The sequence below is a fragment of the Amblyomma americanum genome, chromosome 3 (genome assembly GCF_052857255.1).
Source record: "Amblyomma americanum isolate KBUSLIRL-KWMA chromosome 3, ASM5285725v1, whole genome shotgun sequence".
NCBI classification, from domain to species: Eukaryota; Metazoa; Arthropoda; class Arachnida; order Ixodida; family Ixodidae; genus Amblyomma; species Amblyomma americanum.
The window spans coordinates 163,070,458-163,094,683 of NC_135499.1; the positions used below are offsets into that span (position 1 = coordinate 163,070,458).

General features: G+C 48.9%; 1 protein-coding gene across 1 annotated transcript; it reads right to left on the reverse strand.

The window, feature by feature from the left end:
* Positions 1–4,060: 4,060 nt before the first annotated feature.
* Positions 4,061–23,969, reverse strand: LOC144125319 (LIM and senescent cell antigen-like-containing domain protein 1). The gene is made up of 10 exons (XM_077658583.1): positions 23,569–23,969; positions 20,559–20,690; positions 14,840–14,885; positions 13,038–13,225; positions 12,220–12,291; positions 12,036–12,113; positions 10,496–10,649; positions 9,557–9,695; positions 7,688–7,763; positions 4,061–7,402 (listed from the first exon to the last, which is right to left on the reverse strand). The coding sequence occupies exons 1-10, from the start codon at positions 23,847–23,849 to the stop codon at positions 7,282–7,284; spliced, it is 1,287 nt and encodes a 428-aa protein (XP_077514709.1). The 5' UTR covers positions 23,850–23,969; the 3' UTR covers positions 4,061–7,281.
* Between the last annotated feature and the right edge of the window lie 257 nt (positions 23,970–24,226).

The following is a 24,226-nucleotide window of genomic DNA, read 5'->3' on the forward strand; positions in this document are numbered from 1 at the left end:
GATCGACCGACGCGAAGAGTGCGTGGCTCCGGCAGCAGCGAGCCCAGTAGTGAAGCGAGCAAGCGTATCTCGAAAAAGACAAAGAACTTCCCACTCTTTCCCTTGGCGCTCGTAGCTGCGCTGGTCATCATCGTTGTCTTTGGTTCCTCTGGAAAAGTGATCAGCGTCATATCGCAAGAATTTCCCCCGGGAGGCGCCATCGTGAACCGCCGTGGGCTCCCCACGCCACCCAGGTCTTTCCACCACCGGCAAGCGAAGGAGACGACCGCACGTGCCTGCGACTGGGAGTCATGCGAGTGGCAGGGCCGGTACCTCCATGACAAGCTTAACTACTCCGTTTCACCGTGCGAAGACTTCTATTCACATGTATGTTCAAGTGAGTGGTTCAAGAACGCCGACGTGAGCTCACAGCCGTACGCTTACTCTGCGCCAGCTTCGGTCATGCTGGGACTCTGGAGCTTCCTGAAGAAACACCGAGCGGACACCACAAAAGTCCAGACTTCATTCGTGAGCGAGGCCTCGATTTTTCTGCAACGCTGTGTGCCCGGCTCCAAAAAGGACACGGACTGGAAGGTATTCCGAAAAATTCTTGAAAACGTGGGCATAGACGAGTGGCCATACGGAGGCGCTATGCCACACACAGAGGCTCACAAGATCGTAGCAAAAGCAGAGAAGATGCTTGGGTTCGCAACTCTCGTAAGCGTGTTTCTCAGAGGGCGACCCTCAAGCCACGAGGTCATGCTTCATGTCAATTCACCACCTGTACTGCTGAGACTCTACAAGGATGCCTTTCCCGGAAAGGACATAAAGGCGTACGGCGAGTTCGTCTACCAAGTCTTGTCTCTATGGAACCCAAGCGGCCAAGACGTCCTGCAGAGCGTACTGGCGCTCATGGACTTGGAAGAAAGGCTGAGCATTGCGGCTTCCCATTCTTCGCGCAGCGTGCCGGTGCTTCACGTTACGATGCCCGTGGCCACGATAAAGTCGTACGCTCACTGGAACTGGCAAGCCTACTTCAAACTCTTTCTCGACGGAAACACGGCCCTGCATTCAAACAAAAAAATTGCGCTTCTCGACCCGGTGTACTTCAACCACCTCACAAGCATCCTCTCCCATGTAACAACCCGGACTATCCTCAACTACGTCGGCTACAAATTGGTAGTCTTTCTCTCTCCCCTCCTCCCTTTGAACAAGGCCGGCTTCATGGTGCCTGTCAGCTACCCCCACCATCTCTTCAAAGGTGTTTCGAAGCGTCTGGAGGCGTGCATGTTCTTTCTCGAACGACTGTACCCCGTCGCCACTAGAGCTCTCGTTTGGTCCCATGTTGTGAAGAAGGCCCCTTCGCTCTTGTCCGGTGACCTCGCCGACCAGCTACAAGGCATGGAGCAGCTGGCGCGCAACGAAATGAAGCACGCTGCCGCCCACGCACCGTGGCTGACCCACGAAGAAGCAGCAGTGGCCGTGCTCAAGATGGAACGCCTGCGACTTGTCCTGGCACCGAGAAGCCATGACACCGCGCTTCACCGACTTCACGCCGTTTCGCCGCTCTTCGACAACGTGAGCCTCATCGAAGGTGTGTACAAACTGCAACGGACCCTTCGCGCCAACTACTGGCGAGGAGACAACCTCAGTCTGTACCACGAACCGGCCACAGCGACGGACAGCGCCTTCCGGCCCGGATTCGTTTACGAACCCGACCTCAACAAGGTGTCAGTGTCTCCGGTCACCGTCGACTTCATCGTGAGTATGTCGCGCAGCCTGGACGCAACGGCCGTGCCGTTCCTCTTGGGCGAGTTGGTGCGCGGCATGTTCTCAGCGATAAGCATTCGCGGTTCGACCATCGACGCCGACGGAGACCCGCGCCAGTGGTGGACGTCGACGACGGAAGACCGCTTCATCCAGAGGGCGAAGTGCCTCCAAAACAGCTTCGCCGATGTATCGAGGCTGTACGTCAAGGAGGGGCTGCCTGACAAGTTCGTCTTCATGGAAGAGAATGTCCAGGACGGCGCGGTGGTCCACCCCTTGTACAACATTCACCTGCGCATGGCTAAGAGCAGCGGGAAAGCTGCTGTCATTCCTGGCCAACCCAGGAACCTCAGCCCCACCAAGCTGTTCTTCATCAATTGGGCGTCCACGTTCTGCGAGCCGCAGTGGCCTGACGGGGTGTCGAGAGACCGCCTCCATTTCAAGATATCGGTGCCGTCCAAGGCACGGCTGAACGTTGCCGTGTCGCGGTTTGCGCCCTTCTCGGCGGTTTTCAAGTGCCCCGTGGGATCAGAAATGAACCCATCGAAGGCATGCTCTTTTTGGTAACAATCTTGAGTCTTTCTGTCTGCCTTGTCGTTTGAGGGCGCTACAACCGCACGCATGTAGCACCCCTCACGCACAGCAAGAGGCTGCGTAACTTGCTTGGATGGGGTCCCGGATGTTCCCTTTCAGTGTTTGCTTTCCATTCAATGCGAAATGCTTTGCGCTGAAATATAGAATGGGTCTGCTGCTTGCTGATCGACTGGGTGCTCCGGACGAAATAAAACCATGCGAAGTCGTTCTATTTACGCTTCAGTCTATAATTTATTATCCAGGCAAGGCACACCGCCCTGCAGAGTTGACAAGAACCTTAGAACGCTTGGCTTGGACTGACATTAGCGCCGTTGAGCGCTGTCTGCTGGGTACGCGACCATACTGCACGGTGTGTTTGTAGCGGGTGGCCTGCTGCCACCCTATAAAATGGTCTCTGACTCGCCCGCCAACGCTCAACCAGCTCAGTGGCGATAATGTCGGAACAAGCCACGCGCCTGAGCTTTCATGATAGGTCAGAGAACTCTGCGGGGGAGATGCTACTATACCGAAGTAAAAGGTGATCCGAAATTCGCAGAAAAAGTAACAATTCAATAATTGGAAAGTCGATGCAGTAGCGCGATACGGTTTTTACAGACATTTACAGAAAGACACCGGTTTTTTTTTTTCAATAACGAAAATATTGCCAAATCTGTGAGCGAAAGGTGACGCTGTAGCCCACTGAAACCATTACTTTTCCCTCTTTTGCTATAATTATGCATTTCCTCTTCATACTTACTCTCATATTTTTTTGGGCTAGGACACTGCTTGTAAAGAAAGATAAACCAGCACAAAACAGGGGACGAAGTAAGAAAACGGCACACAACAACAACTGAACTGTCACCTTTCCGTGGCAAATGTTCTCGTAATAAAGCTTTTCGCCACAAAAAAAAAAAAAAAAAATTCCCCTGGTCTTTTTTTTTTTTGCCTTTCTGTGAAAACCGCATCCGGCTAGGGTGCATACTTTTCGCGTTATTGAATTTTTACCTTTCCTGAGACTTTTGGATCACCCTGCATCAGGAGCGTTTGTGCGTACAGAACTTGCCATTGAACACGGAAAAAGGTTGCGCAGTTATCAAGCACTTTCGAAACTCATTTAAACGAGGTGTAATAATGTACTGAATGATTAATTGTCATTTCTAATACTCAGTAGGTCAGAAACTGGGTCTAAATGACGCTTAAATGTGCGCATGTGGTAGAGGTTGAAGCATACAAAGGTTTTCTCCTCTTTAATTTCATGAGCTATAGCACTACTCAGGAAAAAAAGTCCGAGTTCTTGCTTAGTTTTAGTAGCCCCAGTGTTCCACCATTAAATATTGCAGTAGAAACAGTTTTCCTTTGTACAATACACCGCACTCTTGATCATATCTGATGCATCCAGGCGACATTTGCTTCTTACTGTCCTTTAAATGAGTTTGTAAAATGCCAGGATTTCATCCATCCTGTAGAATGCCATCGACGACGCATGCGCCCCTATAGCTGTAAATCTTGCTACGCTCCAGCGAGAGTCAAGAACGCCTTATTGTAAATGATCACACGTAACCCGATAACACCAATAACACTGGTAAAGGGTGCTTTTTTTAGTTATTAGAATCGCTTCCGATATCTAGGATATATAGGCTACGATGGCATCTGTTGTGGAAACCATCGTTTTGCGAAAGACATTACGCAATCCTATATCCTATCCTAATTAATAATCCCAACAGCGGCCGAGAGCCTTGTATCACTTGCAATAAAAGCTTTATTCATTTGTACACTCCTATTAGAACGTGTTTCTGAAATATTTATCAGCTCATTTAGACGATGACGAAGAACACATCTTGGAAGACTGCTTAGCCAGAGCGCCCCTTTCACATGACGTCACGGGCGCCTGTTTGTTGTCCAGCGGGTAGCTTCAGCGGTGTAGGCCGGAACATGTGGCAATAATCCCGTCATACTCACGCGCGGCCTTTCGCCGTGCTCCATGGACAACGAAATGGCGATCACTGTATCTACACTGGTTGGAAGCACTGTAAGTACCCTGCAATTTCTATCCACGTGTGGGCTGCTTGGCGAGTCGCGTTTATTAAAAAAAAGATCTGAAAAAAACTATGCATCATAGTGTACGCGGGGTATCACGATCATAACCCAGCTCGTGACTCTTCCGCACCAGAACGACAGTCCATTTCATGTTGCAGGTGGCGCTCGGGTGGCGTACTGCCTGTCACCATACACTCTGCGCCCCCTATTGCTAACATTTTACTACTGCCAACAGCCTGATTGATTGGTTGATTTAAATAACTAATTTTCATGTTTGCTCCTTGACGTCATAACGTCGCATGACCACGTGCTAGCCGGTGACAAGTGCCTCTTTGCATTCAATCAGCCTTGAGCTGTGAACTTACGAGGAGCATTGCACGTTGTCTGTTCAGTATGTGAATCCTCGCTATGCGATGACAACGTGAAGCGAGGACTCCCGGAGATGAGTAGAAAGTACTTTACAGAGTTATTATCAGTTATGGATGGCACGAAAATTTTTATTTTCTTTTATTAGTACGCGCTATTCTCTTTATAGCTATGGCCAAACCAAAGCTCTGCATTGCGGCGTATTCCCGATACAACTCCATCTAATATTACCAGCTTTGTTACAAAGAATAAAAGCTAACGAGGCTGGTGAACACTGATATGTCGTTGAGGCTCACCCTAGCTATCAATGATATACTGGCTGCGCGTCAAGACATAACGTGATTGTGCTGCTCCTTATGTTGCTGACAGTGGTCCAGATAAAGATAGCACCAACATGAAAAGGACCATTTTGATGAGATCGCTCTTTACAGCTTGAAATGAATAAGCAGTGAGGCTTTTTAGCGCACTTAAAATGTTTGCATCGTGTGGTTATTCTTGCCAACTTCAGTTCGCGACAAGTACAGTGCCAACTCCAACAAGGGCCCTTCCTGGGCGTACGCGCCCAGCGTCGGCGCTCTTGGCCTACGCCGGAACGGGCGTCGAAAAGGGGCATGCATCGCCATGTCCCTGGTGCTGGCTCGCTTCTCTTCTCGAGCCGAGGGAGAGAAGGGGTTCGGGGGCGATGAAAGGACAACTTAAACCGCGAAGAAAAGTTCGGGGAACCGGAAAAAGTTTCAAGCCAAGAAGAAAAGAGCTACCGAGAGCCCCGCGATCCTCCCATTGTTATGAACCGGACCCCTCTCCGGACCCCACTCCGGACCCGGCGTCTCCTGCAGTGCGCATGCGCAGACCGGTTTTGGTGTACGCCAATAGAGCTGACGCTGAGCGCGTACGCCCAGGAAGGGCCCTTGGAGATCGCTTGTCCTTGGAGTTGGGGCTATTGCAAACCGGATGGGCGCGCCCGTCTCTAATGGCGAAAGGCAAACGTAGTAAACAGGACCTTGTGGCATGTGCTCCGCTGTTTGCATTTCATTTGACGCCGATAGTACGTGTTATGACAACGCATCGGAATACCATGAAAACGCATCATCTTTGAGGTTTATTTCCTCGCTTTGGCACCGGAGAACCACATTCACACTCACCGCCGATGTCAACTTGCTCAGCGCGGTTTCGCTGGCGACACTGGCTGTGGCGCGCGTGGGTTAAGCGAGCGCTCTTAGCTGCCTAGCCTGCAGCGCTTTGATTTTGCTTCTATCATCGCCGTGTTATCAGCGTCTGGTTGCGATGCGAACAGTGAAAAAGACCGATAGCGTTTCGGTCGGTGTCCAACGCAGCGGTTACTGAATCGCTCGTTTCTGGTAGTGAGCTCGACTTGATCGCCACCAGAAAAGCTCGAGTACACTAGAAATGAACATTCACGCGTGAGCGTGCGGCTCGAAAAGAGGGCGCGAATCATTTCTCAATACCGTCACGGTGCGCAGCAGCGTGCCATTGCGAAGGAAACAGGTCGTCCAGTTCCTACAATTGCCAGTATTTCCCAGGCATTCTGTGGTGTGGGACGGCTTTTAAGCATGCTTCGTGGGCGTAAACCGCGGGTTACCGGCACGGATCAAGACCTATACTTATTGCGGCCGCTGCAGCAGACACGCCCAGCATTACGGCTCTCGCGGGGTAATAGAAACTTTGTGTGCCAGCACGTCAACCATTAGACGTCGTCTACATGAGGCTATTCTTCGAAGGCCTGTACCGTCGCAGAAGCCAGCAGTCTCAGAAGCAAATAGAAAAGCAAGGCTTGTGTTCGCAGAAGACCATGCTCCATGGACTACACAGAACTGGCGCTGCGTGATGTTCTCCAATGGTGTCAACGTTTTTGGTTCATTGGGACCAGCGTCAACGGATTTGGAGACCCTACAACTCCAGGTGTGCCTTTCTGTCTTTGTGCATGTCGACCTTGCCGTATTTGAGGTAGGATTCCTTTAATGCAATGGCCATCCTATTGAGTATTACGACGCGAGAAGAGGCCTTCGATCCTTTCTTAATTCACGCAACCGGTCGACCTTTATTTGTCCGCAGCGCAACCAGACGCTGATAACACGCCGAGGATGAAAGCAAAATCAAAGCACTGCAAGCCACGGAGCTAAGAGCGCTCGCTTCACCTACAGCGGTGGCCGTTACCGAAACCGCGCTGCTCAAGTTGAGATCAGTGGAAAGTACGAACGTGGCGCTCCAGTGGCAAAACGAGAAAACGAACGTCAAATAAAACAGAAGCAGAACTCTCGCAAACCTGATGAGCGCGCCTATCTCTGGTGGCGACAGGCAGACGGCGCAAAATGGACCGTTGACCACGCGCTCCGCTGTTCGCATTTCATTGGAAGCCGATAGTGCCTAATTAATCGATTGATTAAATTTCTACCTGGCTCGTGGTGTTACGCCACTAAATCAAAACACACTGAAGTTGTTAAAACCGAGCCGACCAGTTAAGTAAACCCCTTTCCCGCCCTTCATGTTTCCCGCGCAAACCGAACCACCGGGGCGAACACGTGCGAGGAGCGTGTAGCTCTACATGTTCGGAAATCGGGTCTTCTCAGTCGACTTGAGAAGGCGCTTTCTAAGCTCTCTGGGGAACTTCTCGAAGCATTTCTTGCACACTGGCCTCAGGTCCACGTCGAGAAACCTGTTCCTGCAAATCAACACACACGCATTGGAAATCGGCCACTTCCTTGCCGAGCACTTCCATGCTGATACAATTCGAAAAACAAATAGGTGAATAGGGCACAACTATACTGATGGCTTTTGTTCAATGACAGTTTTTCTCGCCGCCGACGGCAGCAATCCAGCGTTTCATCCTTCGTTGAATCAGATTAACTCCGCATGCAGCTGAGATTCGATCTGTATAAGCGCATTTATTTCCCTGATGGCGATGCCGGGACACAAATAAATAATAAAGTGATCAAGTGAAACTTACTTTGTGGCGAGAGGTCTGTCACAGTACGAACAGCAGAAGTGTTTCGGGCACCACATTTTGTTCAGCGACTTGTAGCCTGGGTGAAGAAAAATGAAGGAAGGCAAGTTATACTAAGCCGTGTACAGTTGTAACCTTTATTACAATGATGTGAAGTGTCATTAACGTGAAAGAAGGCGCTGGTTCTGCGTCTTGTTTCCGCTGGTATACCTTCACTGTCAGGCGTCACGTGTCGATACTATGGTGTGACCTTTGGTAACAGGCAATTAAGCACGCGCATGCAGTGACCCTCATGCATCTTAAGACGGAAGCGATTGGTGAAATATTCTGCTGCTTAAGTTGTGAAAGGTCCGCTATGGTAAAATTGTTTTGCGGTGAGATTGAAGCTAACGGGAATTCCAAAACGTGTTTTACGGTTCTACTGCGAGCTTAATACTTACCAGAAAGGATTGGAACGCGACATGGTTGCGTAGTCGCCATGGTCGTAGGAGCAGGAGGAGCTAACTTTTCTTTGTCATGTGACAAAGAGGGTAGGAGCAGGGCTTAGAGATAAGGTTTAGACAGGCGCGTGGGCCATCTCGATGTTTTTTTGGCAACCTTCAGAGCCCAACCCACTACCCGGAAGTGTACTACCTCCGGGTCAGGACTGGACAACGCAGCCTCCCGCTGACTTTGGATTGAGATTTGGAGGCTCAGAGGTGATTTGTGTTCTGGGCACTCGAACTGGATGTCATTGAGGTTTGCTTTAGAATGACTGCAGAGACTGCAGCGGGAATTGTATTCCGCTGGATACATTAGACAGTACCGTTCAGACAAAACGAGGTATTCTTTATATTAAAAAGACAACGAGGACAAACCAATCCAGTTATTGTTCTGAGTAGAAATTGATTACCCATGGCTTTTTCTGACTGCGTTGACGTTTGTCCAGCAGCAAAAGACGCACTTATCGTTGAGAAAATTGCATTTAAAAACTCTTCCCGCCAGCCGATTCAAATCATTGGCGCCTTTCCCGGAAAGGGCGGGTTGCCACCGTTTTGAAGTGAATGACAGTATAGCGTAGCCTCTGGGATCCACACGAGAATTGGTGTCAATGTATACGCATACTTTACTTGCAAAATCGACTGGTGATGATGACACCTGTATTTCGTTTTTTTTTCGGTTCTTTCTAGTTTGCATGCTTCTAACGTTTTAAACCAGCGACGATTAAGTAACTGCCTTCACGTAATGTAACGACACTGCATGACTCACGGTCACACTGAAGGGACCCTCGTGTACAAAGTTAATGCAGATATCGCTGATGGAACACTGCCAGAAGAAGACCACTTTTTCCACTGTGCTCAGGGGAACCCCCAAGATGGAATTCAGTACTATAGATATGAAATAAGGGATTATTTATTGCACTCCCTTATTTCAACGACGCTTTTCAAAAGCGCCGCTGCTCCATGAAAGTCCGGTTGTGAAATCGGCTTCAAACAAAGAAAAACCGGGTGGAAGAGGGGGAGAGGAAGAGGAAGTGTACGAAATTACGCTTTGTGTAAAATTTGCCGAAAATGCGTGTTTACGAGTGCGCACACACATGCTGAAGCATTAGCGAGTTTTAGAATAAGGGCACCCTATCGATTAGGTGGATATGGGAATAGCTGGGTGTCAGTGCGCAGGCGCAGGACAGTAACGCCCTTACGGTCATTAAAGACGTTTAGAACAGGGCGACCCTATTCTAAAGGTCTCTATTGTCCTACGCATGGGTACTGGCGCCCCGCTATTCAACTATTCCCCAATCGATGGGGTCCCCCTCTTTTAAAACCCGTTATTTTTGTTTCGAGCTCGGGTGTTCGGCCACGAAGGCGTGCAGTTCACACAGATGGGGCCCACCTTGCGCCGAGGGCAGGTTGCAGACGTAGCAGACGTAGCCGAAGAGCTGCTCGAAGTGCGTCTCGCAGTACGCGTGCCCGTTCTTCTCGTAGTGCTTGCGGCCCAGGAATGGCTTCTCGCAGTGCGCGCACACGAAGTGCTGCAAGAGGCAAACATGTAAAGCTATAAAGGTGCCGGTAACCCTGCGGTTCTGACGAATACTCAACAGCACACTGCAAGAAGGGACAGGAAGGCACACAGACACGCCGCTGCAGAGCCGTGGACACATGGACAGACTGGTAACTTTATTGCTGCAAGTGTTTTAGACCCTGCTGGGTCCCTGGGCCACTGCGCGGTCCCGCACTGCACCATGTTGGTCATGCCGGGGCATTACACATGGAGTAACTTAGATGGTTATTCCTGGCACAGAGACAGTGTTCGGGAGACAGCGTTCGAGAGACAGCGTTCGAGAGGCAGTGTTCGAGAGTTCCAAGCGCGACAGCGTAGTAATAATACCGGGAATGGAGGAGAACAAGGAGGATATTTATTTGTACTTTTTCAACTTGCACTTTTTGATAGAAAATGTGAAATATATTTATTTTTTTTTACCAGTAGGTGAGGACAGGTATCGATCATTGGGTAAATGCATATGGTTTGAAACAGGCGCTAATTTGCCAAAGGATTTATTTCTTGTGAGCTGCTTTATTATAAGCGACTCTCTTCACCTAAAAAGCACTCCCACGTCATTCGACGGAGGGCATACAGAGTGAGGAAACCGCAGCATTTATCAATATGCAGCGTTCTACGTGTTGGTCGTTTAGTTCGCAAAGTCAGGAGTGAAAGGAGGACTCGAGTTGGTGAAGCAAAGTCCGCTACCCGACTCTATCCGGTTTTCATTCGGGGTTCTGAAACTCGCACGCTGTCCTCTGCACACACATTGGGCGAATGTGTTCCTCGCACCTCGACGTGCCACTTCTTCCTCATGGCGCACACCACGCGGGCGTCCTCGATGGGTCTCCGGCAGGCGGCGCACACGGAAGTGACCAGCTTGTCGTGGCACTTGAGGCAGTGCAGCTCGCCCTGGATCTCGCGCCCGTCGCTCGTCAGCTCCACGCTGCGTCAGAGGGACAGCACCGAGGAGGGAAATTTAACAGTGCTGCTCACCTCGCAAAGTGCAGTTACTTGGGACAGTTGGCGCATTTTGGAAAAGTAACGCAAAACAGCACGAAGTGTAGGACAAGAAAGGGCAACGGGAAAATGCAGGGGACTGTAGGATGACCAGGACAGCGCATCGTCCTAGTCCCCTTGTCCTGTCCTTCGCGCTGTTTAGTGCTACATTTCACCTTGGAAATCCTGGCCCTGCGCGCGCACCGACGCGGCAGTGGTGTCAGCTCATAGAAAGTGGCATGCAATAAGGAGATTAAAAAAAAACTTGTTTTTGTTGCAATTATCCTTCAAGAGTCTATCTTCGCGTCTATATTTAGAAGAAGCGGCCATGTTTAGCCCGAAATATTTTTTTTTTGGTGGAGGTTAGAGAGCGAAAACTTCAGTTATATACGTCCCAGGTCACTGTCACTTTAAAAAATGAGTGGGTGGTTGGGTGGATGCAGTTTGAGGCGTTATGGTGGTTGCCACGTGAGTGATGTTGGCCAACAAAAAACGGCATTGGGCCCGGTGGAGAAGAAGGAGCTGCCAAGCTCTCTTATGAATAGGGGACGTGAAGATTTTGCGTGAGCAGGATGCATGCACTTGAGGTGGCACTCTGCGCAAATGTGAAAGAGAACTCCACGTCACTCGCATTGGGTAAACGCCTCTCTGCGTTGGAATATTCTGCAGGTGTTTCATTTCTTCTCTTTGTTCTCACTTCATTCCTTTTGTGGCCTTTTTTCTTCATCGCTGTGTATTGAAAGTACAGCTGAAGAACTGTCTAGCGTATACCTCCCACCATTCCGTAGCTTTCTACAATGCGTGACGAGATTTACTGCGTGCACAAATGCACCGAGATGAAAACCGAAATTAAAAGAATGATGTAACTTAGAAATTACCTCCATTGTTACGCTACCTGAAATATGAGCCGCGCCAGAAGCGCGTTAGGAAAGAACTTGTTGCGCTGCACACATGGGCGACAGTTTCCAGTGGCATCATATAGCTAAGGTTGATTCTGAAGACAGCGCAAAAGGGACAAGGACAAGGAAGGCACAAGAAAACAATGGGACAGGCGCCTTGTGCCTTCCTTGTCATTGTCCCTTTTGCGCTGTCTTCAGAATCAACCTTAGCTATGAACGAAACAGCCCAATCCAAAGTACTTCTTGGGATCACATAGAATCCAATAGAATCAGTTGCTGACAGTCGCTTTTTTTCTCGTTTACAGCTGAGTTGGACACAGCATTGGTAATTTATGACGTGACTTAATACCTGGCTTAAAATTTTTATCATGCATTGTATGTTTCAATAAGCTGTGGCGATCTGCGTATGAGTGCAGTGACTACTTTACACTCACCCACATTTGACGCAGTTGAAGTGATAGGGGTGGTACACCTCGCCGTTTCTTCTGAGTGGATTCTCGTCGATCACTTCGCTGAAAATATGAAAGTGAGGCGACAATTTCAGGTTAATTTACATAAAACAAAAATAAAATGGCCCTTCAAAGCTTTGATAATTTTTTTTAAAACATATATACTTACTCGCACTTTGCACAAATCATCTTGCCAATGTATTCTGCCTGTATGACGTTGTAACATTTCCTGCAGTAAGGCCTGCAAGGAACGGAATATAAAAAAAGTGAAAAACGTATCTCACAGATCGTAGAAAGTTCAGGTCTAGGCTTTGCAGGGCACGAAATTAAGGCAGTCACAAAATCAAGTAAAACAAACTTTTTTTTCCATCGGCGAGAAAAACAGTGACCAATTTTTGAACGCTACAGACACGGTCTCCTTCCGCCAGCCTATGGTGTTTACAAAGGTAAACCATTTGTGAGGCTTTAAGATTTCTAATAAAAGAAAATAATGAATGTAACCAGAATACGACTCAGCTGGGCTAGAAATATTTGTCTTTTTTTTCCAGCTGTCACTGAGCGCTTCGCGAGCCGCATAGTAAGTGTCATATTGGGAGCAAGTGTACTTCCTGGCCGTACCTGGACCCGCCTGCAGCAGGAACAAGCAACCGGAGATAAGGGCTGCCTCGCCGGTGGCGAGTTATCTTTACGAGTGACCCGAGGAGTATCAGGCTGTGAAGAGGGAACTTTACGAGGATCTAGTCGAAAACGGCGAATTCATTTCTGGCCACGACGCAACCTCTAGCTGCTTTTCTGAAGCCATCGCTGTCCAGTAGCGATAGCAAACCGAAAAGTCCTATGCACAAGTGTTGGTCGATGCGCTTCCACTCGCTTGAAGCTGGCTTCCATATCCCCACAAAACTTTCGAGGAGCAGTGGCTGGGATTTTGCACGTGCGATAGTCGGATACTACGTCATTTCGGATGTTCGGAGCAGGAATGTATATTACCTGCGGTGTATGCTGAGCAGCCCCTGGTCCGAGAGGCATTCGCCGCAACGCCGGCAGCAGAGGCAGAGCGCGTGCCAGTCTCGGCCCAGCGCCCGGATCAGGCGGCCCGTGATGCCCTCGTTGCACTGGGCGCACGTCGGCATGAACAGCACTCGGAAGTCGTGCTCACAGTAGTTGCGCCCCTCGAACTGCGCATGTACACACGCGCATGCCACCGGGTCTGCCCTCACGGTATACCGACTTCATTCTCGGGCGTTTCGATCGGCGTCAAGAGCGAGCGAAATTCGTCGCCGCCGAAATGCTGCGGCACCCACGCCGTCGGCGCGATCTACGGCTGAGCTGTACGAGATGACGGTAGGCGAGGGCTGCTACTCTTTGCATTCATACCAGGGAATTTTAGCTTAACGTATACCGCCAACATTTTCCCTGGTCGCCAGGACCGTTACAGATGGCAACGAGGCGCCAGGTGCACCCTAGAGTGACTGGAAAAAAATACCTTTCCAGGGACTCTAGTGCACCCGGCCGCTCAGCGCCATCTGCGGATAGTGGTGGACAGGGTAAGAGGCGGAGATAGACAATTCGCCTCAGGGCATGTGCGGAGAAGAAGCATGACCAACTTTTGGGAGGCGCATATTCTGTCAATAGAGTTTAATCATCGTCGTTACGGTGAATACGCATACTAATAAGGGAGTAATTACTCATTGGCATCCACTCAAGCGCAGCCCACGGCTACAAACGAAAGCTATGCATATTTCTTAGAAACTTCGTAGTTAAAGAAAAATTCGTCCTGGTCCGGGGTTCGAACCCGGGACCACCGCTTCACCGGAGCAGTCGCTCTACCAACTGAGGTAACGGGGACGGCAAGGTTATGGTAGGGCGAGATCGAATTGATCACTAACTCGATGTGGGAACAGCGTTGGTCAGCTGTATGACTGCTGCATGACGGCAAAAATTAGACGGAAGAGCCGTCCTGAGACACGAAGCAGAGCTCATCTTGCGTTTAGTTAGCCGACGCTGCTCGCCGCATAAGGAACCGCTTGACTTCGATGCCCACGAGGACGTACTACCATGCCGAATATATTTCACTCGCCAGGCCCACTCGCTTTGGCGCCCCTTTTTAAGCCTTGTTCGGGCGGATATCTACGTGGGCTATGGACCAAGACCTACTGAACTAGAGACCTGCACATTTGGCACTGCTCCAGCGCGCACCTTCTAGTGCATGTCTTTTGCCGCTAGGGAATGGCAGGTACGGGCGGCCCGGCGCTACAATTAACCTGTTGAACAAGAAGGCGTCGGTTATTTTACTTCAAGGATGTAATAGTTTTGTCATTTGTCTACGTTTTGATTATTTATCATTTATCCATTGCTTTAGCAAAGATGCCGGAAAGTCTCACGCATGCATGCGCGCAAACAGAATATTCACCGCTAGGATTTAAAGAAATGTCATATTTGCATCGTTCATTACTAGGTTTTAAAATAATAAGACGGGACAAATGCACAGGGAGGCAGTGAGAGGAGAAAAATAATTTGTCGCAAGCAGACGATGATGATGATCATGACCTACGAACAGGTCAACCGAGCGCCCTCAACGGCCAAAACGTTAACGAAAGTTGGCGCACGCAGTCCCATAGGATCCCGCCAAATGTGCAGGTCTGTAGTTCCGTAGGTCTTGTTCTGGACACCTTCCTCACAACGTGTTTCCCACTACATCATCAAAACGTTAAGGAGCAATGCCTCGTGCTGTGACTTTTTTATTATTTATTGGAAGAAATAACAGACTCGAAACGCCATGACAAAGTTACCTCATAGTAGATGTCTCCAGGAAAACGTTGAAAACACTGTGCACACCTGCAAGAAACACAATATGTACTCAGTTTCATAACAGCACAAAAGAAGCATGGCAGTTGGCGAGAGACATTTTTTCAGGAAAGTAAAATGACGTTACCAAATGCGTAGCGTGAGATGAACTCGTATGATGCACGTGCGCAAGGCTAAAAAAAATGTTGCGAAGGTAACAGTGGAGTTGGCATAACTGTATGTATATACAAAGTGTTTAACCTTATACTGTGCGCAATTTAAGAAAAAAAAAGGCTTTTTTAGTTATAAGAGCGCTTTTTCTGGCGTAGCGTTGTCAGCTGTGTACTAAAGGCATCAGATGAAATGCGAACAGTGGAGAGCGTATCCAAAGGTCCACTTATACGTCGTCTGCCTGTCGCCATCAAAGATAGGCGCACTCATCCGGTTCGCGATAGTTTTCCTCCTCTTTTCTTTCACGTTCATTCTCTCGCTTTGCCACTGGAGCGCCACATTCACACTTTTCGCCGATCTCAGGTTGTTCAGCGCGGTTTCGCTGGCGCCACCGACTATGGCCCGCGTGGGTTAAGCGAGCGCTCTTAGCTGCCTAGCCTGCAGCGCTTTGACTTTGCTTCCGTCATCGTCGTGTTATCAGCGTCTGGCTGCGATGCAAACAGTGAAAACGACCGAGCGGATTGCGGTCGATGTCCAACGCGGCAGTTTGTGAATCGCACGTTTGTGGTAGTGAGCGCAACGTTAGCACAACGTTACACACTGGTATGGAACATTCACGCGTCAGCGTATACGGCCAGAAAAGGTAGCGCGAATCGTTTCTCTTTACTGTCATGGTGCGCATCAACGCGTCATTGCTATATAAGAAAACAGGTCGTCCAGTGTCTACAATTACCAGAATTTTCCGGGTGTTCCGTGGTGTTGGTCGGCTTGGAAACATGCCCCGTCGTTATAGACAGCGGGTTACCGGCAAGAATCAAAACTCAGTTATTGTGGCTGCCGAAACAGACACTCATCATTAGGACTCGTGAGGTAAAAGTAACTTTTCATGTGTGTTCCAACACGCAAAACAGTAGACGTCGTCTACACGAGGCTATCCTGCATGCGAAGCCGTGTACCGTCGCAGAACCCAGCGGTTTCAGAAGCAAATAGAAAACCAAGGCGTGTGTTTGCGCAAGACCATGCATCATGGACTAAGAAGAACTGGCGCTGCGTGATGTTCTCCAAGAAGCAAACGTTTTCAACTCATTGGGACTAGCGTCAGCGAATTTGGAGAGCCGACAACACCAGGCGTGCCTTTCCTGCCATATGTGCGTGTCGACGGTGCCATACATGAGGTAAGATTGCTTTAATGCAGTGGCCACCATATTTACTTTTCTTAATTCACGCAACCGGTCGACCTGTAATTGTTCACAGCGCAACCAAACGCTGACAAGACAGTGATGATGGAAACAAAATCAAAGCGCTGCATGCAAGGAAGCTAACGGCGCTCGCTTCACCCACGCGGGGTCACAGCCGCCAGCGAAACCGCGCTCACGAAAGCATGAATGTGGCGCTTCAGCGGCAAAGCGAAAATACGAACGTCAAAGAAAAGAGAAGCAAAGCTATTGCAAACCGGATGAGCGCGCCTATCTCTGATGGCGACAGGCAGAAGGCGCAAAATGGACCTTTGGCCACGCGCTCCGCTGTTTATATTTCATTCGACGCTGATAACCCACGTAGTGCATCAGAATACATCTGAGATGTGCCAGCTAGCAGGCTGGGTGACTAATACTGGACAGTTAACTTTTTAACGGTTACTGTCAGGCTCCTCATTTACTGACAGGCTTGTAGCCCACCACAAGTAATACATGTATCAGTTTGTAGATTTTCGAAAATGCCATTCCCGTCGCCGCTGCAGCGCAAGCAATTCTGAGGCCGCACACGGGCGAAACCGTGAGGCCGGAGAGAGCGCTATAGCCCAGCCTAGAGTCGCTAAATAAACTTTATTTAGTGACTCTAGCCCAGCCTAAGAGTGCGCGTCACACATTGGCGTAACTGTGACAAGCTCTCTGCCCGCTCCAGCTCCCGGGCGCTGCAAAATGAGCACGTGACACCCGCGCCACTGTGTGACGCGTGCTAGCACTCTTTCTGGCCACGCAATTTCGGCCGTGTGCGGCCTCAAATTGCTTTTTGACGGCAATTTCGAAATTATAACAATCCATTTGGACTAAGGTAATAAATAAAGAAGGAGGATAACTGTAATAGCTAAAAAGTTAACCATTCAATACCTGTTAACGAGTCTGCTAGTTAGCGCGTATTAGCTGTATGCTGACGCACTACACAGCTGACAACGCAATACCGAAAAAACTGCTCTTCTAACTAAAAAAAAAAAAGGCCTATCTCTAAAAACTGCTGACAGACTTAGATGAAAGGTAAAAACAAATGCCATTTTATACATGTTTTGCGTGCTAGTGTGGGACGTACGTGCTGAGGATATGCGGGCACTGCTAGCTTATGAATTATCAAGATGAGCACAGAAGGTGCGCTGTCCTTCACTGTGTCTCCATCCCACAAGTCGTTTGCTGCGCTGTGAAGGCTGCGGCGATCTCAGCCAATGAGAGCAGTGTGCGCTGCAAAATGTGTTCCTCCTTGCTCTCCTCACCCTCGCGACTGGTGGCTCCATCACTGGGAAGGAAAGGGCACCAGTGTCCACTTCGCAACAGGCCTCCGCAGTGCTGCGATGTGTTCGTGCGGAGTTTCTCTGCTAATCCACTCGGTGAATGAAACGCTCGCTGTACTTTCAAAATACCATCCATAGTCACAACACTGCTCAAATATCTGAGGGACTATTTTTGCTTTCCTTAGCCCTGATTGGAAGAAAGAGCACTACCTTTAACAGTGCAGCAAACAATTTATGAAATTAAGTATAGTAGGATACCGCAGAATCATCCGTTGCGTCCGTATATATAGACACGAATATTTCATGATTGCCCTCTGTTGGACTCCATTTATTTGGCAGACCTGTTCCCATATATCTTATTATTTCATTTTGTGCCATCAGGAAATACTCGACGCATAGAAACAGGGATGTGCGGCGCCAAAGGTTGCAATTGCGCTGAAAGCAACAGCTCTACCTGCACGAAAGGACGCCATGCTTGCGTTATCTGCCCTGTCCTTGTGTTCCAAACACAGCTCATGTTATTACGCTTACAACCTTGTGCACCTACCTACACCCAAACAGTTCTTGTTCTCCATTTTATTTCGACACACATTTTACCTTTCTAGGCGAGCACTGTTTTTTTTTGTATATTAATATTGACAAGCATCTCCTCTGTATTTCTTTTCGTATAATTCCTTCCCTCTTGCTGTACATTTCCGTCTGTGTCCCTGTTAGAAAACTCTCTCTCTCTCTTTTTCTTGAGAAAAGGAAATGACGCAGTAGCTGTCTCACTCCTCGGTGCACATCTTAACCTCGCCATAAGTGAAGGGATGTTTTTTTTTGGAAGGAAGTGAAAGAAGAAAGGAAGAAAGAGGGGCCGTAGTGGAGGGCTCCGGAATATTTTCGGCCACCCGGGGATCTTTAATGTGCACCGATATCGCACAGCAGACGATACGTGTCACGGGTGAATGTCTGCGTATATTCTGCACAGCTACATTATGCCAGATTCTTTCATTATTCTCTATGTTTTGAATTTGCTTTTTTTGTTTATATTCTTGACTTACTACACTTCTGTTGAAGGTCGTAAAATGCGGCGCTGCTGCCCCCGTCACTGATGTCTCTAAAACGGGGACATGGATTCCATCAAGCCTACGGTTTCGTTGACTTTTTTTTTCCGTGCTCCCAGCAATGGCTACAACTCCATAAGCTATAGCGCCGTAACGCAGCGTCGCCGCTACCGGCTTCGCTGTATCACACAATTATTCGTTGTACGAATATTCTGTATCTGTGCGAATATTCTTAAAAATATTCGATTCGTATTCGGTCAGTTTACTTCACTGTTCGATTCGTATTGGATTAAATTTTGAATAAGTACTCTTCACACAGCTCTACGAGTCATTAGCCTTTCTTGTGCATGTTCCTGGCTTTTTGCCCGCACTTCAGGTCACCTCATTTCATTTTAACGCGAAAGTCTTATATATCCCATTAGCAACAAAACCCGGCGTTGTTGTCGGCGTCCAGGAAAAGTGGCCCAGAAGACCCCCCAAATGACGTCATTAGCAAAGAGAAAAATGTCTTGCAATAGTGCTGGGAATTGAACCAAGGACATTCAGATTGCCAGGCCAGCACTCATCCCATAGGTGAGCCTAGTGTATGTGCCTTACGACTGTATGTTAATGAGTAGGTGTGCCACTAGAAAGGAAGGAAAATATAAACAAAAAATTAATGCTTTCGCCTTCAAAGCGCGTAAGTAGTCTTAAGTGTCCTCCATAATTTTCTAATGATACGTTGAAAAGTTCTGGCTGTAACAGCGGAGCCAAAGGGAGTTTAACAGAGTATACTGAGGGGCCAGTTGGTCAGACATATTATAAACAAAAACGTTGCATATGGACGGGACGAAGAAGGGCGAAGACAGGACGGTTGCTTCGCCCTTCTTCGTCCCGTCCATATGCAACGTTTTTGTTTATAATATGAGCCAAAGGGAGCCAAGTAAATGAAGCGCCACTCTCAGAAGCACGCGGTGACAAAATGCGTACCATTAGGCGCGCATCCATCCCGCCCTGCATGCTCGACTTGGCAACTCCGCGTCTCTGTCTCCTGTTTCCAAAAGCTGCTGACAGTGAACCTTCCAGTCGTTCTATCGCGGAATGATACAATATTAGGCGAGCGACGCAGTGGTTGTCAGATATCTACACATAGGCACACCCGCATTTTTCTTTTCTTTTTTTCACACCTCTTCGCTATTCACGGTATAGCGTAGCAGTGGAGAATCCTCGTAGATTGTACATTTCACAGGCACATCACTGCCGGTTTAGCCCGTAGGACAGGAAGGAGCGTCAGAATGAATTTTTTAAATTACGTAGAATATGCAATCCTGTTTTTTACCGCATATTAAGGCATAATCGTCCACTTATACTCTGAGGCAATAAATACGGCTTTCAAAACGCATGAAACGCAGGGAAGGTATCACTAAAAAGAATCACAAGACGGTTACAAGTTTGTAAAGTGAATGGTCCATCGTATAGTTGGCTTGTGATCGCGATGAAATGGAGACATGTTAAAGTTGACAGGCGAGAGTGAATGCGCTAACCACTAGACCACCGCAGCGGTGGCAGCAATTGTAGCCTCCTGGTATAGCTGTTAAATATGAGGGCGATACATTTTTCCCGGTGGGTTCCCGGAGGGCTATGCGTATACGGCGCCGCCGACGCCACATTAGACGTTTTTAGCATACCGGTGACGTACTGCCGGAGACGTATACCGGATCACCACACCTCACTTGCGCATGCGCAGTGGCATTGTTGTGGTGAATGGGAGCCACTGCGCGTGCGCAAGAGGGGTCCGGTAAACCGGTATACGTCTCCGGTAGTACGTACGTCTCCGGTATGCTAAAAACGTCTATTTCTGAGGAATGAGCTAAGAACAGCTTACGCTGTGGAACTGAAGAGTAGGTTGGGAATGGATGGTTCCTCAGTACGAGCGTCTTCGTTCCTTTCTGTCCTCTTTTGTCTGTTGCTCGGTGATTTATAGCTTAGTTAACATGTGTACTAGTGAAAGTGTGCAGGGTGACGTACACAAAACACTCAGGATGCCAGACCTGGCCGCAGGAGTTGACGATCTGTTCCGAGGGACCGAACCCGTGGCCACACTTGGCGCAAGCCATCACGTCCAGCAGAGGCAGGACGGTGGGCTCGGCAGCGTGGTTCCTGAAAAAGTCACCAGGAGTCTCAACTAAGCAGTGCGACAGAAGATAGACACCTTTGCCATAAGCGCATGGGCGTCGCCATATTGCGCGCTGGGCTGTTGCGTGCACTTGGCGGTAGCACGGTGGAGGCGGTAGAGCGAATTTTCTAAACCGGTTTGCAACAGTTAAGAGAGCACGTGTTACCGCATCTGCAAGCATACGACGGAAAGGTCTGTATGTATCTGAGAAAGGTTACAGCTCGACTCGCTACAAACCATTTATCGCTCTTCCCACAGCCAGCGAAGGCGAAAGCGTGGCCCTCTCGAAGTGAGCGAACCAAATTTTTTTCACATTAGACCCTCGGGGAACAACACGAGTGAGCTGTTAGGGACGCTAAAGTGCTCTAGCGGACCATATGTATAAAAATAGCAACGCTTTAGTATCGACTCCAGGTCTTCCACTAGATCGGGAAGCTTTATTGTATGCATTTATTTATTCTACGCGATATTGCAGACCTCATATGGTCCAAGCAGTGTGGGCAAAAACTAGAAGAAAGCAATATTGGTGACGCAAATTCGTAACGTTATCGTTTACCACCAGCCTTTCATGCGCTGGAAGTAGCTGTAGCAGTAAACTTTAGTGAGAATGGGGAAAGGTCACATTTCAGTGCATACGCTGCGATTCAGCGCGCCTAGGTGTTTTTCGTGGGTTCCAGATGTGCAAAGAAGGCGTCGTGGACGTTGCTGCTGAGTTGTTTTTTTTTTCTTTCGATGTGCCCTTTCGCGGGATGTTTCCGGTCGTGTAGTACCTAAAGAGTTGGAAATCTAGAGCACAATAGCTCAAATTCTCACGCAGCGAGGTCTTTATATCGCAGCGTGCAGAATCCAGTTTCTTCATTGTTTCTCGCGTCAAGGCTGTTCACTGCCCACAGTAATGTCGACAGCGTGTACGTGCATCAGGACACTCCCTTCGAGCGCAACTGGACTTCGGACACTCTCATGCACCTCCTTAATGATTGTACAGCCGAAACTCGTTATAACGAAACGGTTTATAACGGAATAATGGATATAGCGAAGGAATGACGATTCCCGTCGGAAGCCCGGTCAACACGGGCTAGCTACGGTTATAACAAAGAAGTCGCCGGGTCCCTTCGGCTTCTCTATAACGATGTTCAAATGTACATGTGAAGCAGCTAGCTTGAGTTTAAATGACAAAATCTAATGTCATTCCTCCTTCCCATAAACAGACAAGATGTTGAGTGCCTTACGTTATTTCCTGAGCGCTACTGAAAGTCCCTGCTATAGGATACGCGCCCAGTCCGGCCACGGCATTTTGCACGAAGCGACTTCGCTCTTTCCTCAGAGATCAAAGCTGACACCGATTGCTCGTGAAGAAGCTCGCCATTGTCTCTTTTTCCTTTTGACGACAGTGGTGAAAATGGTTCCAAAAAGAAAACCTTCCATGATTGAACGAATGTTACAGGGACAGGTCTTAAGTATAATACCTGACATACGACACCTTGATGGTTAAACAGTGGCCAATATCACTGATATAGCCTGGCTCTCATGGCCTGAAAAATTCGTTGGAGGCACTCCGATATCCCTTAAATGCGGGAAGGCGAAAGCCGTTTGCGACTCGTTGCACTGATTTGAATTTGCCGCGCTGAATTCGTTTCACGACAGAGGAGAAGAGCAGCTGGCGCGAGCCTGGCAGAGACGTCACGTGACCTAAAATGTACGGACGGACGCGAGTATATGAGCCATTAAAGGCTATCGCCTTAAAATCACTTTACTGCTGTACACCTTACGACGCGCTCTATCAGGAAACAGGACAGCGTGGCACCCCTATCCGTCTGAGCTACTTGAAAGTCTGCTATCAGTTCATTCCGAACAGCTGGCGCGCCGCTTGTTTTGCTTTACAAGTGAGCCTACCTGTTTTTCACTATCTCGAATGTTTACGCAATTCCCACTCACCTAAACACCTAGGTACCTCCTGATGATCACTCCTTTGTCTCCCCCACATGTTGTGTCTCCCAGCTGAGAACGATATAGCAGTGCCAAACCAGTGCTGTGAATCTTCGTCGGAAATGTTTTAAACGACGTCATACACGGTAAACAAACAAAAAAAAGAATGTATAGTTGTGGCGTGAGCGCTCCTCACACTACCAGCTACGCTTCTGGCACTTCGGCACAACGCAGAAGGAGGACACTTTGATCAAGTGGCCGTTGAATCGATAGACTATCGGCTCGAGGGCCTTCGATATATCCGTATGACATAGACATAAAATAAAGAAAATAGGCCACGTATCGTGACATGGCACCCTCTAGATGAGGATCGGAGATATATGTACACCATAATACCATTTGTATCAATATTTATATTTATAGTTAGTCGACCAGCAAAGGTACTAGAACAGTTAACTATTTGGAACACAGTTTGGAGTAAAATTATTATTTTTTTATCTATCACAACGGTGTAAATCAGACAGTTCTATTATAATCATGAACACGAGAAAACATACAGGTGGCCCAAACTTTTAACCTTGCAACTAGTACTTTGAATATGAAGTCGCGAAACCTCCTGTAAATAAATAAATGGTATAATTATATTCTAATTGCACTCAGTAAAGCAACCCCAGAACAGCTTGATACGAATCTCCTTGAAGAAGGTTAGCTCCTCAGCGAGCAGCGAACGTCGTTTAGCTTACGTTCGAGTAGTCAATAAGCGCGGGTAAAATGTGCGCGCCTAAAAACAATGTAACAACGAAACGAATCTTATCCCCGCTTTTAACTTCACCATTGACGGGAACAGGCGCAAATATATACTGATAAATCCAGCACACATATACTACGCGCAATGCATATCGCAACGTGCACGCCGACACCGATCCAGAAACTCACGCCACAAGGCGCGTGGGACCCTCGGTTGCAGAGAGGGAAGCGGGCCGCAGAGGCGGCGGTAGAGGCGGCGGTTCCTCGTCGCTCCCAGGCCGGCGACTGATGCTCGCCGTCGGTGCGCCGCCATTCGCCATGGCATCGTCCCCTACCGCCCTTACGTTGGCATAGTCCCCGGTGTCCTCCTCCGAAGTCTGGTCGCCCACGGACAGACCCTGCATCACCCTGCGGAGCTGTTCGGCCCTCCGCTGGTACAGCTCGGACGAGTTCAGCGAGAGGTTCATCATTGTGGCCGTGCGACTCGACGAACGACCACGTCGATTTCCGAGCCGAGTGCGACCGCGCGGGTTGCTGCGGATCGGCGTAAAGGCCTAATCTGGCCGAGGAGATACGGTAAACAGACCGACCCTTACGGGGACCGGCACGCGGCGGCGCCTTGTCATCCGATAACAACGGAAAAGATGTCCGCGGGAGGAAAGGATCTCCTTCGCCCTCGCCACGTAACTCGAGTGGCGGCGCGCTCCGTGCGCGACGTCATGCTTGCTGCGGCCGCGTTTCGATGGAGGAGAAACACAAAGGCGCCCCTATGCTATGCGATGTCAGCGCACGCTAAAGATCCCCAGGCTGTCGAAACTATTCCACAGCCCTCCACTATACGTCACCT

Bases quoted from the DNA above. Each gene is read 5' to 3' on its own strand.
- LOC144125319 (XM_077658583.1), bottom strand. From the start codon at position 23,849: ATGATGAACCTCTCGCTGAACTCGTCCGAGCTGTACCAGCGGAGGGCC. The intron at 14,886-20,558 runs GTACGTCACCCT...TGTTTCTTGCAG, and splicing joins TGGCATCCTGAGTGTTTTGT to GTGTGCACAGTGTTTTCAAC. The intron at 12,292-13,037 runs GTAATATACATT...CGTTCCTTGCAG, and splicing joins CTGCTCAGCATACACCGCAG to GCCTTACTGCAGGAAATGTT.